Below are 20,336 nucleotides of genomic sequence, written 5' to 3'. Positions count from 1 at the left end.
GCCCTCTTTTCTGTTCCATTGGTTTATGTGTCTATTTTTGTACCAGCACCATGCTGTTTTGGTTACTGTAGCGTTATAGTATAGTTTGAAGTCAAGTATGTGATGCCTCCAGCGTTGTTCTTTTTGCTTAGGATTGTCTTGGTTCTTCTGGCTTTTTTGGTTCCATATGGTACACTCTGAAACTAAAATAAAAGTTAAATAAAATAAATAAGTACGTATCTTTGGAAAAATGATATGGTTAATACAGAGGGTAGAGCTTTTTGGGGTGAGGGATGGGATGTCACTCTGGAGGACCTCAGGGCCAGGCCTGCCATGACTGTTGTCTGGGGAGCTGGGATTGTGATGGGGACAGGAGAGCCCTCCCTCCCAGACAAGACTCTCTCAGATGAGACCTTGGGCAAGTAGACTTAGAGCAGTAGCCCTTTGCTGCTGAATCTGGCAGGACACCATCATTCTACTCACCTGAACGCAGACCTTGCCTAGGCTCTGGGGGACCTTGTCACCCTATGATGGGGGAGGCCTGCTTCCAATTTTACCAACAGCTGCTGGATGTGCCATACCTTTGCTGAATTGCCCCTGGGCCTGCTTGGTGCCCCGCTGACTTCCACAGAGAGTCACCTACATGGATCGATTGCAGGGAATTCATTTATTTATGAAGTACTGTCTGCAAATGGAACACATTCTGGCAATAGGAGGTACTCAGTAAGTGGCAGAAGGGAGCCACTCCTTTCTTCAGGGTCAGCGTCAGTCTTACCCTCAGGACCCAGAGCTCCTCCAGGACAGGGCTGTGAAGTTTTAAAATTCTGCTGCTCTGGAACCAAGCATAGGGCCTGGCCCAGGACAGTGTTCAGGAAATATATGAGGAAGGAAGGAAGAGGGCGGGAAGGGAGGAAGAGGAAATGCATAGCTGAGAAGCTGAGGTGTGAGGTGTGGGGAGGTGAGGCTCCAGATGGATTCCAGCGGGCAGAGGGCAAGGGTATCCCTGTGATTGGAGCCACAGCAGGTAGTTCTTTGGGTTCTCTTGGAAATGGCAGACCCTGCTGCCATCATACCTGCTCCGCTTGCAACAACTATGGTGACATTAGGAGCTGGTGGTGGGAGGGGAATGTGCAATGAAAGAGAGGAGGCTGGGCAGGGCTTTTAGAAATGAATTTGAATTATGGGTAAACTACATCTGGGAAGAAATTCAAAGCATATCTTTGGGGGCTCAGGTAAGAAAGAAGTAAAAATAAAAAGTCTATGGAATCAAAGTTGTGTCTCAGCCTTTGGAAAATTTGCCAATAATCCAAAAACACTTTTAACTGTGAATTTCTGCTGCGTGTGAGGTGGCAGCCTTCATGTATATATATGTACATTACAGATGGTAAAATATTCTCTATAAGTACTCTCAGTGCCTGGGCCTTTCTCAGAAATTGAAAATAGTAGGGGAAGCAATTTGAAATGTCTTCTTTCGCTTCAATTACTTTTCAGAAAGAAAGTATTAAAAATACCCAGTGACTATCTGATTTTTTTCAGAGGGAGTGGAGGGATAGTCACAATTATAACCTTAGATTTTGAAAAAATTATTTCCCCAACTTCAGTTCCTTACCAAGTAGGGCTTTGCCTCCACCGGCTACGTGGTCATCGTGTGGCTGCTGAAGTCACGCCGGGCTTCAGGCAGGTTCCCGCTGTGGTTCAACTTGATTCCATAAACTTTTACTGTTTCTGACTCTGTTCTAGGCACCAAGCCTTGGGGTTTGATAAAGAACACAAATGAGGAAGGCCTAGCTCCTGTTACCCATATATTATGATTTAACGTTATTAATATTATTTAATATTATTAAATTTGAAGGGGGCATGAATTTCAACTTGAGGACCTGAGATGGCCTCAGAGGGGAAGTTTGAATTGGGTCTTGATGGAGGAGTAGGGCTCTGTAAATTTCAAATTGGGAGCATCCCAGTGGAGGGAGGGTGTGTGTGTGTGTGTGTGTGTGTGTGTGTGTGTGTGTATGTGGAGGATGTCCAGGAGTGGGCAAAGAGCTTCTTTTTCTGGATCCCAAGGTACATGGTTTGAGGAGGACGTGGTGGAGGCAGGTGATGAATGTAAAAACAAATAGAAAATGCTGTTAGGCATGGTGAAACCCCTTCTCTACAAAAAATACAAAAATGAGCCGGGTGTGGTGGCGGGTGTCTGTAATCCCAGCTACTCTGGAGGCTGAGGCAGGAGAATCACTTGAACCTGGGAGGTGGAGGTTTCAGTGAGCTGAGATCATGCCACTGCATTCCAGCCTGGGCAACAAGAGCGAGACTCTGTCTCAAAAAAATGCTGTTAGGACCACAGTCTCTTAGGTACCCAAAATGTCTGGAGTCTATTTTGTGCACAATAATGAAGTCTCTAGAAGACTTTTTGTTTGCAACTTGATTGACTGATGCTTTTGAGGATATTAATTTCTTGGCAACTGTTACATAAATTGTGTTATTTGTTGAAGGTTTAGAGGAGGGCTGTATTGTGAGCAGATATGATCTCAAGAGAGAACATTCTTGTGGAATGTATTAGAGGGCAGATGCTAGGGTCAGGGGACCCTGCAGGACACTGTTGCATGAGTCCTAGGGAGGAGGTGATAGTGCTGAACCTGAGAAGGGAGAGTGGAACTCGGGAAATGTTTAGGAGGAGAAGTTGAAAGGCCTCCACCAGTCCAGGATGTGGGCTTCGTTAGCACATGTGTGGTGATGCTGTTCTCAGACACGTGAGAACAGACATGGCAGGTGGTACCAGGGGGAAACCTAGGACTAGTGGGAGTGTGACCGGGAGCGTGTGAGGGAGGAGAAGGGGAGTGGGTGGGAGCAGAGGGGCATATGATTGTGCCTGCAAGCCCAGGGGGAGAGGGCATTAGGCAGGACTGCAGGCTGGATGCTGGAGAACCGTGGAAGACAAAGACCGAGGAGGGCCCTTGTTTGTTGATGACTTTGGCAGGAGCTTTAGAGCAGAGTCATGGAGCCTGATGCAGGGGGAGAGGGCGAGCGGCCAGGATGTGCCGGGCAAGCAGGGCCAGGTGTCAGAAAGCTGGTGTGGAGGCGGGGAGGGACCTGTGTCCTCTCCTCCCCATGGATGGTCCCTGGTGCCCACTGACCCTCAGCTTCCTTTCCTGGCAGTTCCACAGTCCAGCCTTGTCATGGGGTGAGCAAGGATCTTCTTCATTTGATGTCAAAGATGCATCATTCTGGAACTTTCTGTGTGCTGTCCCCCTCTCCTGGAATGTTCTTCCTAGGGGTTTCCAGAGCTGCTTCTTCTCACCGAGGCAGGGTCTTTCCTATCCCACCCTGAAGTCCCCTCCCATCCAGCATTTATTTTCTTTGGGGCTCTTCTCACTGTTGGAAATTATCTCCTTGTCTATCCTGCTATTGATTTGTTCTGGCTTGTTCTCAGCCTCTGAAATGTTAAGTTCTGCGATAAAGAACCCCAGGGGTTCATTCAGTTTTGTTTTCCTGTACCCGGGGAGAGACAGACACAGAGTGCTCAGTGACTACTAGGGGAAGAAGGAATGGGTGGGTGCTGGCAGGACTCCGGCAGGCTTGGGTATTGAGAAGGCCTGGTGATGGGGCCCCTGAGAGCCCAAAGAGGGTGCAGTGAGGCTGGCAGGCAGAGAGGCGATGTCAAGGCCTGACCTGGGCACCGTCACCTTGCATTCCTTGCAGGAGTGGACTGGCCCATGCACCCCGAGCTGCCTCCTTTCTCTAAGGCGTAGGACTCCTCTCTAGGGAGTTCCTCCCTGTCCCTGCAGTGTCCAGTGGCCTTTTCCAGAGTCCATGCCTCTCCCGGGTGCCTGGAGACCTGGTGGCTGTTGCCTTTCTCATGCCCTTTCTGGATCAGGTTGATGCGAGGCCTGACAAGGCCTCAGTCAGCAAACTTCCCCAGGGGCAGGTGGAGGTGCGTGTGGTTGGTGGAAGCTGCATTGGTGATGGTGGATGGGGCTGGCCAGTGTATACAGGGAGCTTGCTGGGGAGGCCCTGGGACAAAGTCCAGAGCTCTGTGGGAGCCAAGGGATTCTGGGGAAGGGGCACTAACTGTGTGGCCCAGTGGGGGAAGTCCCAGCTCTGTTCATTGTCTACCCGCTTGGGGAGTTCTCTCTGTGTGAGCAGCAGCAGCAGACAGTCAGGTTTTTTGGGGGGATGGGGTAGGGTGGCATTACAAATTTGGTTTCTTGAAGGGAGAAAAGGACTTTGTGGGAGAAGTGGGGTTCCGTGGCCCCATTCCTGGAGAGTGGCAGGAGGGCTGCAGCATGGGCTTGGACTCCTCACTGTTACTCTGCCTCCAGCCCCACCCCAAGTGCAGCTGGACAGAAGCTTCAGGGAAAGGAGGCTGAGAGTTGACCTTGTCAGCCAACTGGAGCAGGCAGTGGTAGCCAGGGGCTGCTGTCCCTCAGGAACACTGGCTTCAGCCAGCATCACTGATTTCAGGTGTGAGGAGCCACCGCTGGGAAGGAGCATAAACTGTTTCTGATGGATCGTAAACCCTCAGTCCCATTAGGGGCTGCTGGAATAGAAGCCAGAAATGCAGCAGTGGGAGGTGCAGAGGAGCTCTGAGGGCTTATGTCCTCCTGTTTGCATGTTCTTGTGTACTCATGGGTGCCAAGACAGTTGCTACTTGCCCATGGCGTCTCCTATTCCCTGAAGAAATAAAACAGTCCTGTGGGTTGAGATGGTTTTAGGTAGAGGGAGCTCAGGGAAGGGACTGAAGGAGACTTTTCCCCCAGCCCGAGAGGACTGGCCATGCTGGCATGAGGCATAAGGTCCCTGGGGCCACATGGGTGTCCCTACCATACTCATGGACTCATGCAAGCCCTCATGGTACACATGCTTATGTAAACGTGCAGAAAGGTGTGCTCTGTAGACATGGCCAGTCTCTGCCATTTTAAAGACTTGCAGTGGCCTTAGAAGCTGCTGGAAGGAGCAGAAGCTTGTAAATGACAGGTCTCAGGGTCCCACCTTCATGCCCATCCTGCAGCTGTGCTCGGATCTGTGTCACAGTCAAGGCCATGGGCAGTGAGGACCACTGGTGTTCTAAGGAAGAGGCAGGGCTGCAGAAGCCGCCTGTGGACATGTGGCCTTGCCCTGGGGCTGACTAGCACTCAGCCCCGTGTGGACAGTGCCACAGGTAAGCTGTGACAGGGCAGTTTTTTAAGGTAAAGGCGTTGCTCTTTCACTTAACGTTTTCATAAGCTATACCAGATACAATGCATCCAATGACCTTGATCTATCAGTTTGTTATTGCTGGGAAACAAACCGTCCCAAAACTTAGTGGCTTAGAACAGCAGTAATTTATTATTTTTTATGAGTCTATAGGTCAACTGGGCAGTTCTGCTCTGGGCTCGCTTGTGCATCTGAGTTCAGCTGGCTTGCAGCTGGGGATGGCTGCCTGGGTGCCTGCCTGACTCTCCTCTATGTGTCTCCACATTCCTCCAGCAGCTGGCCTGGAGATGTTCTCATGGTGGTGGCATGGTTCAAGAGTGGAAATGGAAATGCACAGACACTTTTTCAACCTCTGTTTGCGTCAAGTTTACTACTGTCCCATAGTCAAAGCAGGTCACTTGGCTGAGGCCGGAGCTGGAGCTGGAGCTAGAGGAGTCCTCACAGTGAGAGAACAAAAAGCCTGGGATTAGGAGCCTTTGCCAGGGGCCTGAAGGCAGCCAGTCTCCCATATTTAGGAATATCGTTTACACCACACTGGTTAAAGGCGGTTTCTCCAGGCAGTACCAGGCAATAGGACTTTCTGTGATGATCCGTCTCATATGAACTATATCTGTGCTGTCCAACATGGTAGCCACCAGCCAGATGTGGCTGTTGAGTACTTGAAATGTAGCTAGTGCACCTGAGGAGCTGAGCATGTAATTGTGTTTCTCTTCAATTAATTGAAGTTTTAATGGCCATATATGGCTAGAGGTTGTGTTATATACAGCCTAGATCCAGGGAGAAACCCTCATTGGCACCCGTGGAAGGCTGTTATGTGCCCGGCACAGCTGCCCACTGCTGGTTTTGGTGTGGGTGGCCGCTGGGTGCTGAGATGTCCTCCAGCTTATGATGGACAGATTTGCATTGTGCTGTGCTCCAGAGAGGGCAGGACTGGAGCTGATACCAGTGCTGGTGTTTCTGGTTGGGGCTCCTGAGCCATCTCTACACACTTGCCCTGCTACTCCCTCTGATTGGTTAAGAAGAGGTCTTTATCTTCTTCACCTTTTCTTTCAAGAAGCTTGGGAGTTACAGATCCCCATGGCCCTGAACAGACTGATGGAGACTGAGTTGCCTCTCTGGGAACCCCAAGGGTGTTGACAGCCTGGGGCTTGTGTGTTGGGGGCCTGGAGCACTGGGGCAGGTGTAAGGCACCATATTGTCCTCAGTTGGCTACCTTTCTTCACTTTGGGGGAGCCCTGTGCTGGCCACTTCATCTTGGCCCTGGGGCTGGCTCTCCTTCCTGTCTGACACAGTGGGCAGAGCAACACCGAGACCCTTGTTCTTTGTGAAGCCAGTGGGTTTGGGCACATGGCTGTGCTCCAGGGACCAGGCTGCTGATGGACAAGGGGCTGGCTGAGGTCATGGTTGGGTGATCATGCATTTGCCATCTCTAGAGGGCCCCCAGGGTTCTCATTTGTATGCTGCTGTGCCCTCCCCATGCACCACCAGGAGGTGGGCTCCCCGTACTCCCAGGTGCAGGCTCCTGAGACACAAGCAGGTGGCCCACACAGGAAGTGTGGTTCTTCAGAGTCCCAGGAAAATGGTAGTTGGCGATTTTCATCCCATTTTACAGACAGCCCCTCAGGCTCAAAAGGGATAGTGATTTGCCTGAGGGCTTCAGAGACTGTACTGAGTCCTAAGTGTCGGAGTTCGTGGCAGGTGCTGAGGCCCTAGTCTAGGGCTTTCCCTTTGTAGTGGTAAGGGGGGCCCTGTGCACAGCCCCCAGCACCCTCATTACGACGGCCATGGTGCTTTGCTCTTCTCCCTCACGCTGCTTGGTTCCCCATGATGGCTCCTGTCACATAGTCCAGCTGGGACTACGCTTAGTGGTGAGCCTGTCCTCTTGGCACAACAGGGAGCCTGGGACTCCTGCAGCAGCTTGCATGGCACTTGGCATGAGTGTAGACCAGAAAGTTTGCAAAATTAGTACAGAGAGAGTTTTGGAGAGGGACAGGTTAGGAACAAACCCTGGTTGAACTAACACTGTTTATTTGGATTTTGTTCTTGGTGACTGCATGGGCCAGGCCGTGCCTGTGGGCATCCCAGGGCATGGGGACAGTGCAGCTTGTGGGTCTGGGCAGACCTAGAGTATCCTTTGGAGGGTGTGACTCAGGCACGGCTCTTGCTTATGGGAGGTGGAATGCAAGGATGGGCCAGATGCAAGAAACATCCAAGGCTGTGAAAAAATGGCCTGTGGATTGAGACTCTGGGCTGCACGTGACCCACCTTAGGCAAACAAAGGCATTCACTGGCTCATGGAACTGGAAAGTTCGGGAGAAACAGGCTTCAGCCTCACATGCACCCAGGGGCTGAAAATGACATTGTCAGGACCATGTCTCACTCTCAGACCCGCCTGCCTGTGTTCCTGGGCATGTCTCTTTTTGGGAAAGCCAAATGGCTTCTACAAGGCTGCTGCTAAGAGATGATTTTGGCACTGGATAAAAAAACTTTAGCACCCTCAGGCCTCACAAGGATAGATTTGTAGCAGTGTGCAGTGCAACTATATTGGCTTCCAGGTCCCTTCTTGTTGAATCGTTCATCCCTGGGTGGTTTGTGCCGACAGACCTCTCTCCCAGTGATCACCAACATGCCAGGATGGGCTCTCTCTGTACCTCCTTGAACCCCCTGCTCATCCCTGATCCAGTCAGGATGTGGGCTTCTGACTGGACTTGGAGTGAGAGTCACTCCAGCTGGAAACAGGCAGGAGGAATGTTTTATCAAGGAAAATCAGGTCCCTAAAGCCAGACAGGGTCCCATGCCTCAGGGCTGGGGTGCCATGATGCAGGCTGGGGTGCCATGATACAGGCTGTGCATTGGCAGGATTGGTGCAGGGACTGAGGGCTTGCACTGCCTATCTGCTGAGGCCAGGCCAGCTCCAGTCAGGGGCCTCAGCTGGCCATGGTTCGTCTAGGAGCCTCATGTTGGGAGCAGAGGGAGGTGAAGGGGACTGGGGATGCTAGGGCCAGGGACTGCCAGCAAATGTGACCTGAAGGCCAGAATTGCCGTGATTGGGCCCATATAGGGAAAGAAAGAGAGCTTGTCATGAATCAAGTGCACTTTCTGGCCATAGAACCTGTTGGATGGCATCCAACCTGTGGGGGGAGACAGTCAGCCAGGGCTGGACACTGGTGAGCGCTGCTAGGTCTACGCCGGTGTCCTCCAACCTCTGTTTACGGGAATCACTGAGGCTGACTTGGACCCTCATTTTTCATGGTGGCCTGCATGGGTGGAACGTGTTGCAGTTAGACACCCTCCCCGGTGCATTCCCACTTAAAGATGATTTTTCTTTTCCTCCTCTTCTCCCACTGCTCAGATATCCGTGGGCTTCAAAGCTTTCTGGACCAGGCCTCGCGGCTGGGCCTTGACGTCTCTTTACAAAAGGTGGACAAGAACATTAGCCACGTATTCACCAGCCTCTTCACCACGATGAAGACAGAGGAGCTGAATCGCTACCGGGACACGCTTCGCCGCGCCATCCTGCTGCTCAGCCCACAGGGAGCCCACTCCTTCATCAACGAGGTAGGTCATGGGGGCCTGAGGCCTCAGGGGCCTGGTGCCCAGGGCTCTGCAGAAGATGGCTCAAGTGGGCTGCAGGGCACAGTCTTACGCATGGCCTAAACGGACATGGAGACCCGTAGGTGCTCGGCCCACAGCACTCAGCCTGTAAGGGGGGATTCTCTGAGCACTACTTGGCTCCTGATTGTTCCCTGACAGGTGAGTCAAGGCCTGCCCAGCCTCTGAGAAGCTGTGAGGAGGCTGGTGGAAGCCTGTTTACAAGTCACTGACAGAGATTTCTGAGGCAAGACTCAGCCCTTTTTTTTTTTCTTTTTAATTTTCCTCTCTTTGTTGACAGGTGTAAGCCTCTAGGGATAAAATAAATTTCCAGCTTTCTGCAGAGGTGGGTAGGTCTGCCTTGGGATTTCTTAGCACCTGGAGGAGGTGTCTTTGCCTATCGTTGAAGGATACATTAGATGTTCTTATTTTTTTGGCACTTGGGCTAATAATCAGTGTGAATTTCTTTTAAAAACATCTCTGTTCGGGGTTGGAGCCTTCTAATGAAGACAGGGCCCATCAGTTTAAGAATCCATTAGTTAGTAAAGAATCCATTCATTTGTAAAGAATCCATTAATTTGAGAAGAAACTAGAAATAACCTATGAGTTGGCTGATTGGCGCTGGCCCAGGTAGTCTAATGGCAGAGAGGTGAGAGGCTGGAGTTGGCAGGTCTCCCTCTGGCCTGGGTTGGTTTTGGAGGGTGAGCTGGGGATGTGGTATGCCTGGGAGGAGAGGCAGATTGAACAGGTCACAGGGTGGCCAAGAGCTCCCTGCAGATTCTCCAGACAACCCCAGTCACCTTGTTGGCCCTCTCTGATTGAAAGTAAACTGAAGTGAAACATGACATTATACTAATTCCATTTGATGTACTTTGCTTGCTTATTCTGCTTTTCCTTCTAATTAATTATTACTCAGAATGCTACCTCATGCATCAGGAGCCAGCCCAAAGCCCACTGCTGGGGAACTTAAAATTTGTAATGCTTAATGTGGTACAACTGGCCGGCAGCCCTGATGCTCTCTGCTAATCAGGCCCCGAATCACGCCGGTGGTCCGCCAGGCTGTGATGTCCTGTCGGCTCCCGGCATTTTCACCAGAACATGTTGCCCTGTATGAAGTGATTCAGTCCAGTAATGGACAGCCTGGGATTAGCAGCACTAACATGTCCATTCTTTCTCAGAATATACCCAGCTGTGCGTTTGCAAAAGTCTGCTCAGGGGATGGCTCTTCTTGCAGTATTTCCCCAGCTGGATTCTGTACTGGTGATGGTGTCGACTAATCTCATCGCTGACCCCCTCCCTTCTTGCTTCTTGCCAATTCCTTGCCCCTTCCCCTTGCTTCCTTTCCTTCTTGCTCTGCTGTGAAGCTTGGGGGTGGAAAGACTATTGGCTTTGGAGTTGAATGGATGTGGGGGCAAGTCCCAGCTCCCTGACTTATTATTTGTGTGACCTTGGGCCATTTGCATCACCGTCTTAGCCTCTGTTTCTTCATCTGTTAAAAGGGATGAAGGAGACAGCTATGATAAAGCATTTAGCATATAGCTTTTCAAGAAGCATCTGTTTTCTTTTCACTGCACATATTCATGCATTTTCGTTCTAGAGGATTTTAGCCCCTTCCTGTTTCTAGCCCTGTGAGGATTTAACACATAACTAAGACTGGCCTAAGGATGTTATTGCCAAGTGGTTAATTATGCAAACGCCTGCAGTGGTGGATTCGCTGGGCTTGCTTTGTCCTGCTTGCATTGCTGGGTGTGATGGGAATGGGGAAGGCTCTGGGGTGGCCACTTTTTTTTTTGTCAGACCATTATTTTATTTTTAAATTTCAACTTTTATTTTAGGTACAGGGGGTACATGTGCAGATTTGTTACATGGGAATCTTGTGTGATGCTGAGGTTTGGAGTACGGATCCCATCACCTAGGTGGTGAGAATAGTATCCAATAGGTCGTTTCTAAATCCCCCACCCTCTAGTATTCTACAGTTTCTTTTGCTGGACTCTTAATGTCAGTCAAGTCCCTGGGATTGTTGGCAGGAGATTGAGGGGAACGATGGCATTTGGACTTTGGGCCAACAGCTCCCACCGTAGTCTTCAGTCTCCGCCGATGATAAGAGTCTTGATCCCTGTTCTCATGCGCCTGCCATTGGTAGGGAGGAGGCTGAGATTTCTTGGGTGCCCACGATGGCTCTGGCCCTTTGTGCATTCTCTAATCCTCACACTTTGCAGACAGAGGAAATGGAAAAGCTAAAGATGTTAAATGACTTACTTAAGGTCACACAAATAGCCACTTAGGCATTGAACAGGATTCAAGTCCAGATTTTACTCCCTCCAGAGCCCCTCTCTTCCATCTGTGATGATTCCAGGAATATCAGCGTACAGCACTGCACTTGCTGGAGTGGAGAAATAGGGCATGCTGGCTTCATTGGGGAAGATATGGTTCCACTGTCTCTGGCCAGGGTTTGGCAGAGGTTCTCAGGGTGCTTATACGCAAAGCATTTTAACGTATCTCCTAAGTGTGGTGGGGAAGAAATGTGGATTCTGGAGTAAACATGAGCTATCTGACTGGCTAGCCCAGTAGGTCCCCTAGGAACACCTGGGAATGCTGTCCCTGCACGAAGCCTTCCTCACCACCTGGAGGCATTGCATGGGCTTCTTGAGCAGACTGACCCAACCTCCTCTTTGTTGTGACAAGGACAAACGATGTTCACAAGGACGACACACTGCCAGAACATGTCCTGAATTTTATGAAGCCCAAAGCACAGTTAAGGAGGAGTAAATGTCCCCTCAGCACCCCCAACACATCAATTGCATGTCAATGTTATGCTGCATCCGGGATGGTACGGATGAGCTGGAGTTGGCATGGGCTATGGGGCTTTCCTAGTTGTAAGTTCTCCTCTTCCCTACTCAAAAAGCCTAGCCAAATGGGAGTGAGTGAGGAAGATGGAGCTGCTTGAATCTTTTACATTTTGCAAAATGGCATTCATTCACTGAAGGTGGCTGTTGGCCTGGGGGCACATGGCACCACCAGCCTCTCTGGTGGGCACCACCAGCCCACTTCACGAGGGGCTGTGCTGTCGGGCCTGTAGGTTCTGTGAGCCTGGCCTTGGCAGTGAGTGGGTGAGTGGAAGAGTTGTGGCAGGCCAAGGTGCTGGGGCCTGCCTGGGGACCCTGTGGGCTTGTGTGTCAGGCCCCACCTAGAGACCCCTCACATCCCTCGCTCAGTCTTTATTCCACATTCATCCTCTGAGGCCTCCTCAGCACCATCTTAGTAGCCACCACAACACTGCATCATCTTAAAAAGGTGTGGAGAGGCTCCCCTCAGGGAGGATGGGGCTGAGGGTGATAGAACTCAGGTCTCCGGGTCCCAGGCCTGGGGGCACCATGGGGCTGCTCTGGGGACTGCCAAGGGTACAGGCCATGGAATGTCCCTTCCTCCAGGGGGGCCTGTTCTGCCTTGGGCTTGACCTTGGAGCCCTCCATGTGAGTGTGGGTGTCTCTTTCCAATCATACCCTAATTGGGGAGTGGATTGGACTCATTGGATCCTAGTTGGGCCTTGGTTCTTCTCTGGGCTACAGGTTGCTAAGTGGGACTTCAGTGCACAGTGACAACTACCTATGATGTTCTCCTCATGCAAGCCCATCAGCTTCCTCACCAGCTGGGGATCATGGCCCATGGAATTGCTGAAGTGACCAAGGCAGCAGCTGCTGAGAGGGGCCTTGCTCTGGGAATCCTGCTGGTGGCTGCTGGAGCTTTCTCTCTTCTGCTTATGGCTCTTCCTGTCACTTCTCCAGCATTTACTGAGCCCCAGCCTGTGCCAAGTTCTATGTGGGCATGTAGGCTTTGTCCCTGCTCTCACAGGGCTCCCAGCTTGGTGGGGAGGACTGAGGTGTGAACAGACCCTTTTACCTGTAATGGCAGAGGTGTGGCCAAGTCTTGTAAGAGCACGGAAGACAGAGTGATGTCCTCTGGCCAGGGAGAGATGGGATCATCAGAGGGTCAACGGAAGCTTCCTGGACTAGGTGACTCTGGGTCTGGGTCTGTAGGAATGAACTTGCACTAACTCTGTGAACAAGGAAGGGCTGGAGAGAGGGGTCAGGGGTCCCTATTGTATTCAGGAACTTGTGTGTCATGCAGTTGCAGTCATGGGTGTGCAGGGGAGGGAGTGGCTGGAGCTGAGGCTGGGATGTCAGCAGGGAGGGCTCCCTAGCCTGGGGCAGGAAATCCAGACTTCAGGACTGATGTGTTCTTGGGGTCCTTTTCAGGGTGTTAGAGGTTAACGCCCTACAGTTTACATGTCTTATTGTTGTTCTTCTCCAGGTCAGGCTTGATGGGGAGAACTCCAGTCCACAGTCATTTGGCCCTGGGCTTCATCTCAACTTCCTGGAGGGATTCTGTTCATCTATTCATCTGTCATCCACCTCTCTCTCCATTCATCCATTCATCTGTCCATCTACTCATCCATCATCCAATCACTTACTCACCCAGCAAGTACCAATTGGGAGCCTCCTATGGATGAGGAACCCTATCAAATGCTGAGGGGCATGAAATTCAGAGGCAGTGCCTCCTCCTCTCCAAGACTGGCTATGATATGGAAAGTCATGGCCACACACCATGCCACTGCTGGGCATTCCAGTGGCTGGCAGAGCAGCTGTGCCCCAGGGCTGTCATCCACTAAGGCCTCTCTCAGTGTCCGTGGGCATTTTGAGGACTCCAGGGCTTTGTCCTTTCACCTCTTATTTATTGGTTCTATGCCACTGTCTCTACCGTACATAGGCCTCCCTCTTTCCTTTTGTTTCCTCTGTATTTCCTCCTCTCCCTTCTAGTCTTTTGTTCCACTGGAAAGAGTGGAAAAATTAAATGATTTTAAACGGTTTGTTTTCTTTATGGAGAAGAGTTGCTGCTCCTTCTTTCCAGTTCACAAGGAGGCGGGGCAGCCTGCCCAGCCCTGATGTCCAGGCACCATCCGTTTCTGTATGTCCTGCAGATGTTGGATAATCTGTCCCTGTAACTAGAACGTGCTGCCTGTAGGCCAGGGACTGTGTGATGTTCACCATTTTATTTCCTGAGAGCAGCATGGGACCTTGTCTACAGTAGTGTTGAAGGACTAAATGAATGGGAATTTAATATTTCTTACTTCCAATAGAAACGGGGTCAGCTGTTTTTGCGTGTGTGTACTTTGGTTGCCTGTTTGGCTGGTAAACAACTCCTAGGCCGGCACATGAGCAAGGGCTTTGGTCTGAAAACTTTGGCTAGTGGGAAGGCTTACATTTGCCTAAGAGTGCTGCCTTAGGCCTGGGTGGCTCAGCAAATGAGGCCAGGGCTGCTCCTGCAGGTGGGACATTCCTGGGCCCAGCTGTGGCACATGGCAGTGGAGCGTGGGGTGCAGAGAGATCAGCGTGTGTGGTGGTGGTAAGCAGCAGTGGAGAAAGGTGTGGGAGACCAGGCATGCATTTGTGCACACACACACACACATGCACACATGGACACAGCTTGATGCAATGATACAACCAGCAGCCACATACACTGGTACAACCAGACCCTCAGACTGGCACAGCCCAGCAGGCACTGACACACACACAAACACATGCACCTGTGCAGATCCACACATCAATATGCATACATATCCACCAGGAGGAGAGCATTGCTGGTGGCAGAACAGTCTGGGAGAGGTATTCTGTCTTTGGAAAAGAAATGGCAGCTACCCAGTGACAGTTGCAGCAGATGGCATTGACCTCTGCAGTTAGATACCAGTGATCTCTTTCTGTAGAGGGAAGAACAGGAGAAAGAACAGCAGAGAGAAAAGCTGGTTAGTTGGACAGCTTTCCGTTGCTCTGGTACAAGATGTCACTTTTCATCCAGGCTGGATGGAGTTAGGTTAAGGAAAAAGGTGGAAGGGGCCACTCCCAACACCTCTCCCAGATTGGCTTCCCAGGCATGGAGTGTGCCTGGAGGTCAATTTAATCCTTCATAGAAGCCCAGCCTGGGTTTAGTCCTGTCTTCAAATCAATTGCTTCTCAGAGTTTGCTGCAGTGAGTGAAGCTCCCGCAATTTGAATATAAAGACTGTGCTTTTTAATACATTTATAGCAAAGGTAAATTAGCAATCTCAACGTTCTGTTGTCCCACATGATATATGCAAATATTTCTCACTCTAACAAGGTAAATCTTTAGCAGACGACTTTATCACTCAGAGCTAGGATAATTCTGTGCCATTTAAGTATCATTTACCAGAATATTTTAAATTACTAATTAATTATAGGAGATTAATTTTTGAATATGGCCCTGCATTTGCATTTAATTATATCCCACTGTTTACAGATTTTAAAGCCTTAGCACTTTAGCAAAAGTGCTTCCAGTCTGAGAAATTTACATTTTCTCTTAGAAATTCTTAGAAATAAGGTCACGAGAAAGAAATGTTTCTAGATTTTGTTCAGATGGGCTTGGAACTCAGCGGCTTCAAGAGGCAGCCAGAACGCGGGGCCTGGCTGAGTTCAGGAAGGGAACAGAGAGCTGTCCTGTTAGGATCTGTGTTTGAGGCTCTACATGGCTCTGTCCCTTTCCTCCTCTGTCCCCACCATCCTGCTCATCTTTCCAAAGCAGTGCTGGGGAAGCTGCTGTGAGCTCTGTCCAGGTGTCAACCAGCACTGGTCTTGCAGGCCTCTGGCATCCTAGTCCACTGTCCCCTCTCCATGACAGCACTGTCACATCCCTCAGAGCCTGCTGCCTCCTGAACACACCTCCATTGACACCTCATCCCAGAGCTAGCCCTGCACCCACTGCTTGTGCTGTGACCCTCTATTGCATCTCCCTCCTTGTGTGATCTGGGAATGCTAAGGGCAGGAACTGGGGCCTGTTAATCTTTCTTAATCACATTTTCAGGGGCCATGCGTTATGGTTGGTAAACAGATGGAGGGTGGGACCCCAGGAGCACCGACTTCTGTCCCCACACAAACGTTGTCTAGAACTTCGATTGCCCACTGGGCAAATGAAACACATTCTTAACACTCCAGCCAAGCAGGAATGCCCAAGTAAAACATTGTAAGAATGTAATGTTTGATTTTTGATATTTCAAAGGAGCATCTAAGCAATCATCAGGGAAAAAGGCCTGAGTGCCGCTAGACTTTCTGGTGTTTATTTTCTGGTTGGCTGTTGTTTCTATTTTGAGTTCCATCTCAAATCATGCCGTCCCATTCTTGGTGCTCTGGGGTGCTGAAAGCCTTACAGAGACTGTCTGGGAGGCCTGTCTGGGGTCAAAGAGAACTGTGAACCTGAAGCATGGGCCTGAAGACACCTGGTGGCCTTTCCTTCCTTTGTGGGTCATTAAATAGCAGAGCAGAGTGTCAGCTCCTCCCTGCAGAGTATCTATGGCTTATTAGCAGGTAGCCCCTTTGGCCAAGGAGGCAGCAGACATGAGAAATAGGCATTTACAAAGGGAAACAGCCTGCAGCAGCCGAAATGGCTCAATTACCCTTTCTGCTCCCGGATCCCCAAGGGTGTTCAGCCTTGGGGGGGCCTCGCCTCTGAGCCTGAGGTGAGTCAGCCTGTTTGTTGACTGAAGAGCTGATTGGGGAGCTCAGCGGGGAAGCTGTAAGAAGACGTGGTGGGATGCAGAGGGAGGGGGCGGGTCATGAGAGGCAGAAATGAGAGAGATTATCTAAATTGGTATGAATTTATCTCAGAGAAGCTATCTGTGCCATGTAGTCCACATCTGGTGCCATTCTCTGCACATGGCATCCCTAAACAGAGCCCTCTCCTGGTGCCGGTGAGATAAGAGAGTTCCCTGACCCCACTCGCAGGACGTGTGATAGGGATGTGGCTCCTTTGTTTGGCTGCTTGCTCCTTACGGGATGGGGGGCACGCAGACGGGCAGGTGCAGGAACTGGGGTGAGCGCTTTTGGGCTCTGGCCCCACGGTAGCACTAGGGGTGGGTGCCTGTGACTCCCAAAGCCCCAGTGGGCATGTTACAGTGCTCTTTTAGCTCCTGCCATCTGCAGATGGCTTAAGCGTTAACCAGCTCAGCGCCCTCTTGGTACTCAGATCCTTGTCTGGCAACCAGGAAGAATCAGGTCACACAGACAAGTTAAAGGATGGTAAATGCAGGGGATTTTATTGCCAGATGGAAGTGGCTCTCAGCAGGATGGATGGGGAGCTGGAAAGGGGTTGGAGTGGGAAGACTATATTCCCCTGGAATTCTACCATCCTGCAGCTGATCTTCTCTCTGACCGTCTCCAACCGAACTCCTCTCGACATTCAGATGCTCCTCTCCTCTCCTTCTCTACTGTGTAGCTCTTCTGTTCTTCTGCCCTTCTGCTTATGGAGCCTGGGATTTGGGGTTTATATGGGTACAGACATGGCAGGCCAAAAGGCAACATTTGTGTGTGAAAACAGGAATGACTGTTCCCATTTAGGGCTGTGAGTTTCCAGGCTTGAGGGTGGAGCCTTTGCTGGGGAACTTCCCTCTTCTACCCAGTATTTCCTGGCCTCCTGTCTACATCACTGGTAGGAATCTGGCCTTGGTCACCTGCCATCTGTGCTTGAGCTGCCAGTCCCCTTGGAGAGAAGAAGGGCTCTGCATCAGCTAGCTGTGTGCAGTGTAACAAACCATCCTAAAACTCAGTGTCATGCAACAGTAAGCATGTGTTGTTACTCATGAACCTAGTGGTCAGCAGACCTGGGTTAGATTCACTGGATCTCAGCTGGGCTGGCTCATGCATCTGGGCTGGCTGGTGAGGATGGCACTGGCCAGCTGTAAGCTGGGGTGATGAGCCTGCCCCTTGACAAGCACACTAGCCCAGGCTTATTCATGTGGCAGCAGCGGAGTTCCAGGAGAGCAAGTGTGAGTGCTCAGGGCTGCTTGAAGCCTGAGCTCAGACCTGGTGCATTGTGACTTCTGCTGCAATCTCTTGTCCAGAGCAAGCCATGAAGTTAGCTCAACAGGCAGGGGAAAGAGACTCCTCCTCTAGATGGAAGACTGCTCTTGAGGGGGGAACTGGAAAGTCACATTGCCAAGGGAGTGGCTGCCTTGAAGGACGGAGAGTTGGGACCATTTTGTTGTCCATCTAGCATAGGCCCTAGTGTGCAGATGAGCTTCCTGGGTGGAAGCAGATGGTGGCAGTTCTGCAGGTGACCTGGGGCCATGTGCCTTCTCACTCTTACTTTGCCTCAACATTGTTCAACTTTGGGGTGAACATGATAAAGAGGGGGATGTGGAGCAGAGGGAGGGATGAAGACAGGCTTTATTTATCAAGTTCACCATATTCAGACCCTGAAACTCACCGAATCTTCTCAACAATGCTGGAAGAGAAGGGCTAGGATGGAGCTTTGAGCCTGTGGGGATTTTGGGGTTTGCTCATGGTCTAAAAGATGAAAAATGACAGAGCTGGGCTATGAATGCTGAACACCCTGACTCAAAGCCTAGCTTTTTTCTACTATGTGCTGTTGGGAGAGGAGGCTTGTTGCCATTGACAGATCAAGGGAGAGCCCATTTTTGTCCTGGAGTGTGACACAGAGCAGACTAGGTGAACATTGCCACGGAGTAGCAGGTAGCATGAGGAGGGGGACTGGACACCTCTGAATGCTCATATGGAGATGGGGACAACCCCCAGTCCTCTCTCGGCCAACACATCTGCAGAGAGCCTGAGGGGATGGATTGGCTGCCTCTGTGTCTCCATGGTCAACTAGAAGAGCAGTTTCTACAACCTCCCAGGCACCCGAGAGTCTGAGGACATTTTATATAGGCTTTCTGTCTACAGGGCAGCGAAGGGCAGAGTCCAGGCAGACCCAGCCCCTTTCCTGCCCCGCTTTCTCACCATGTGGCTTTCTGAGCTCTGGTTCCTCATCTGCTCAATGGAGTTAATACTTGATTCACAACGTTCTTCTAAGTACAGGGTATTTTGGGGTGTAGGCTTTCCTTTTTCCTTTCTCACAGTGCTTGACATGGGTATGGGTACCCAGAACATGCCCAGTGACTGATGTGTGAGTGGGGAGATCGATGAGTCTCAGAAAATGTAAAGATATGGGCATGAAGGGCGTTGAGAAAAGTGAAAAAATCTTCTGTGACCCTGGGCAAGGTCAACATTCTGAAGTTTGGGATGTGCTAGTGCTTGACATCAGGGATTGGGCTGGTGACCTGCTGCTAGGTTGGTGGACCTAGGAGAGAAGTGGCAAGGTTGGTGGGCCGTTACCAGGCGTGTGTATGCTTCACCTCCCTGTTGCCTGCTGTGCAGGGCGTGGTGTGGCCTCTCCCTCTCCCCAGTGCGTTACTCACATATCTGCACTATCACCAAAGTATGCTGTGAGCAGTGTCAGGGGGAAAGCAATGTACAGGGTTGTGATCCACAGTTCGAGTCATGGAGCCTGGGGGAAAGGAACTGCTGTAGGAGACAAGTGTGAAGGTAGGGGAGAAAAGAACTGGAGGGAGGTAGATCATCACAGGAAAAGCACACATGAATTCCCCCAACCCCATCCAAGAAGCCCTGGGTACATGGGCACAGGGAGGGCAGATGGAGGGTTTCCTACCCCAGGGAGATGCAGGACTTGAACCACTTCGATTTAAATAAGAAAAGGCAGGGCAGAGCACCCAAGGATGTCCCTCTCCTCCCACACCCATTCTGCCCATTCTCCTCTTCACAGAGGAAACCTGAGGCTTTCAGATGCTCAGCTGGGGCCACGGTGATGCTTATGATGCTTTTCTTTCCAGGGCTGGGGCTGCTGGTGGCACAGAGGAAGGGGCATTGTCCTTGGAGCAAATGGACACAGAATCAGAGCCCAACTCTTCTATCAGTGCCATCTTTTTGAGGCTATTTACTGGTCATAAGCTGGGGTATTAACACCTTTCCAGAGGGTTGCCATGGGAATTAAATGAGGGAATGCTCTTGAGAGGGCCTGGTGCAGGGGTGGTGCTCTGCAAATCGTAGTTTCATTATTGTGCCTGTGGATGGTGTTTGGCTGAGATTGTAGAACCAATCTGGGGCTGTTGGGGTCAAACATTGGGAGGTATCAGTGGCTCAGAGATGGGGAGCTGTGGCCAGCCTGGCAGAAGGATAGCTCCCACTCACTCTGTGTCAGGAAGCATAGCTCACAGAGCCAAGTGAGGAAAGCCAGATGTGGGGTGCACCTCGGGTGGTAAGGAGGGGCTAGGAAAAAGTGACAAAGTGCTCATGATCTCCAGCCAGCCCAGCTGGGGTTGAGAACCAGCTTGTGGTCCAGCACTCAGCTGGAGAGGATGTTAGAGTCCAAGAGAGAGGGGGAGAAGAGGAGGGCTAAGTGCTGCCTGGGCTCCAGATGCTGGCTAGGCATTTTCGGATCTTTTTCAGGAGCAGGGTGAGAGTTCACAGGGCACCTCCCATCTGGGCTGTTATTGGAGCACATGAGCAGGAGCAGCTACTAGTGGCTTCTCAGGAGTGCTAGTTACTGGGCTGATAGAAGGAGGGACAGCCGCGGGTGCTTTCTGCCTGCAGAGTTACTCTTCAGATGAGAAGGCATCTCTCAGCAGCCTGTCGGTGGCCAGTACACCACTAAGATAGAATGGGCTCCATCCCTGGACCTCTTACACTGGGTGCTTTGGGGGAGAAAGACATGGTC

At 51.0% G+C, this 20,336-nt stretch overlaps 1 protein-coding gene across 3 annotated transcripts in view; it reads left to right on the top strand.

Annotated features, from left to right (window-relative positions):
• GRID1 (glutamate ionotropic receptor delta type subunit 1) overlaps window positions 1-20,336 on the top strand; it is a 779,753-nt gene that overhangs the window by 221,979 nt on the left and 537,438 nt on the right. For all 3 annotated transcript variants that reach the window (XM_063781959.1, XM_016918777.4, XM_016918780.4), the window contains exon 4: window positions 8,522-8,727. In XM_063781959.1, the coding sequence (XP_063638029.1) occupies window positions 8,522-8,727 (206 nt within the window). The remainder of the gene's footprint in view (window positions 1-8,521; window positions 8,728-20,336) is intronic.

This window comes from Pan troglodytes, chromosome 8 (genome assembly GCF_028858775.2).
Source record: "Pan troglodytes isolate AG18354 chromosome 8, NHGRI_mPanTro3-v2.0_pri, whole genome shotgun sequence".
NCBI lineage: Eukaryota > Metazoa > Chordata > Mammalia > Primates > Hominidae > Pan > Pan troglodytes.
The sequence above is the reverse complement of the archived record's forward strand: the minus strand, read 5'-3'. Positions and strand labels throughout refer to the sequence as shown.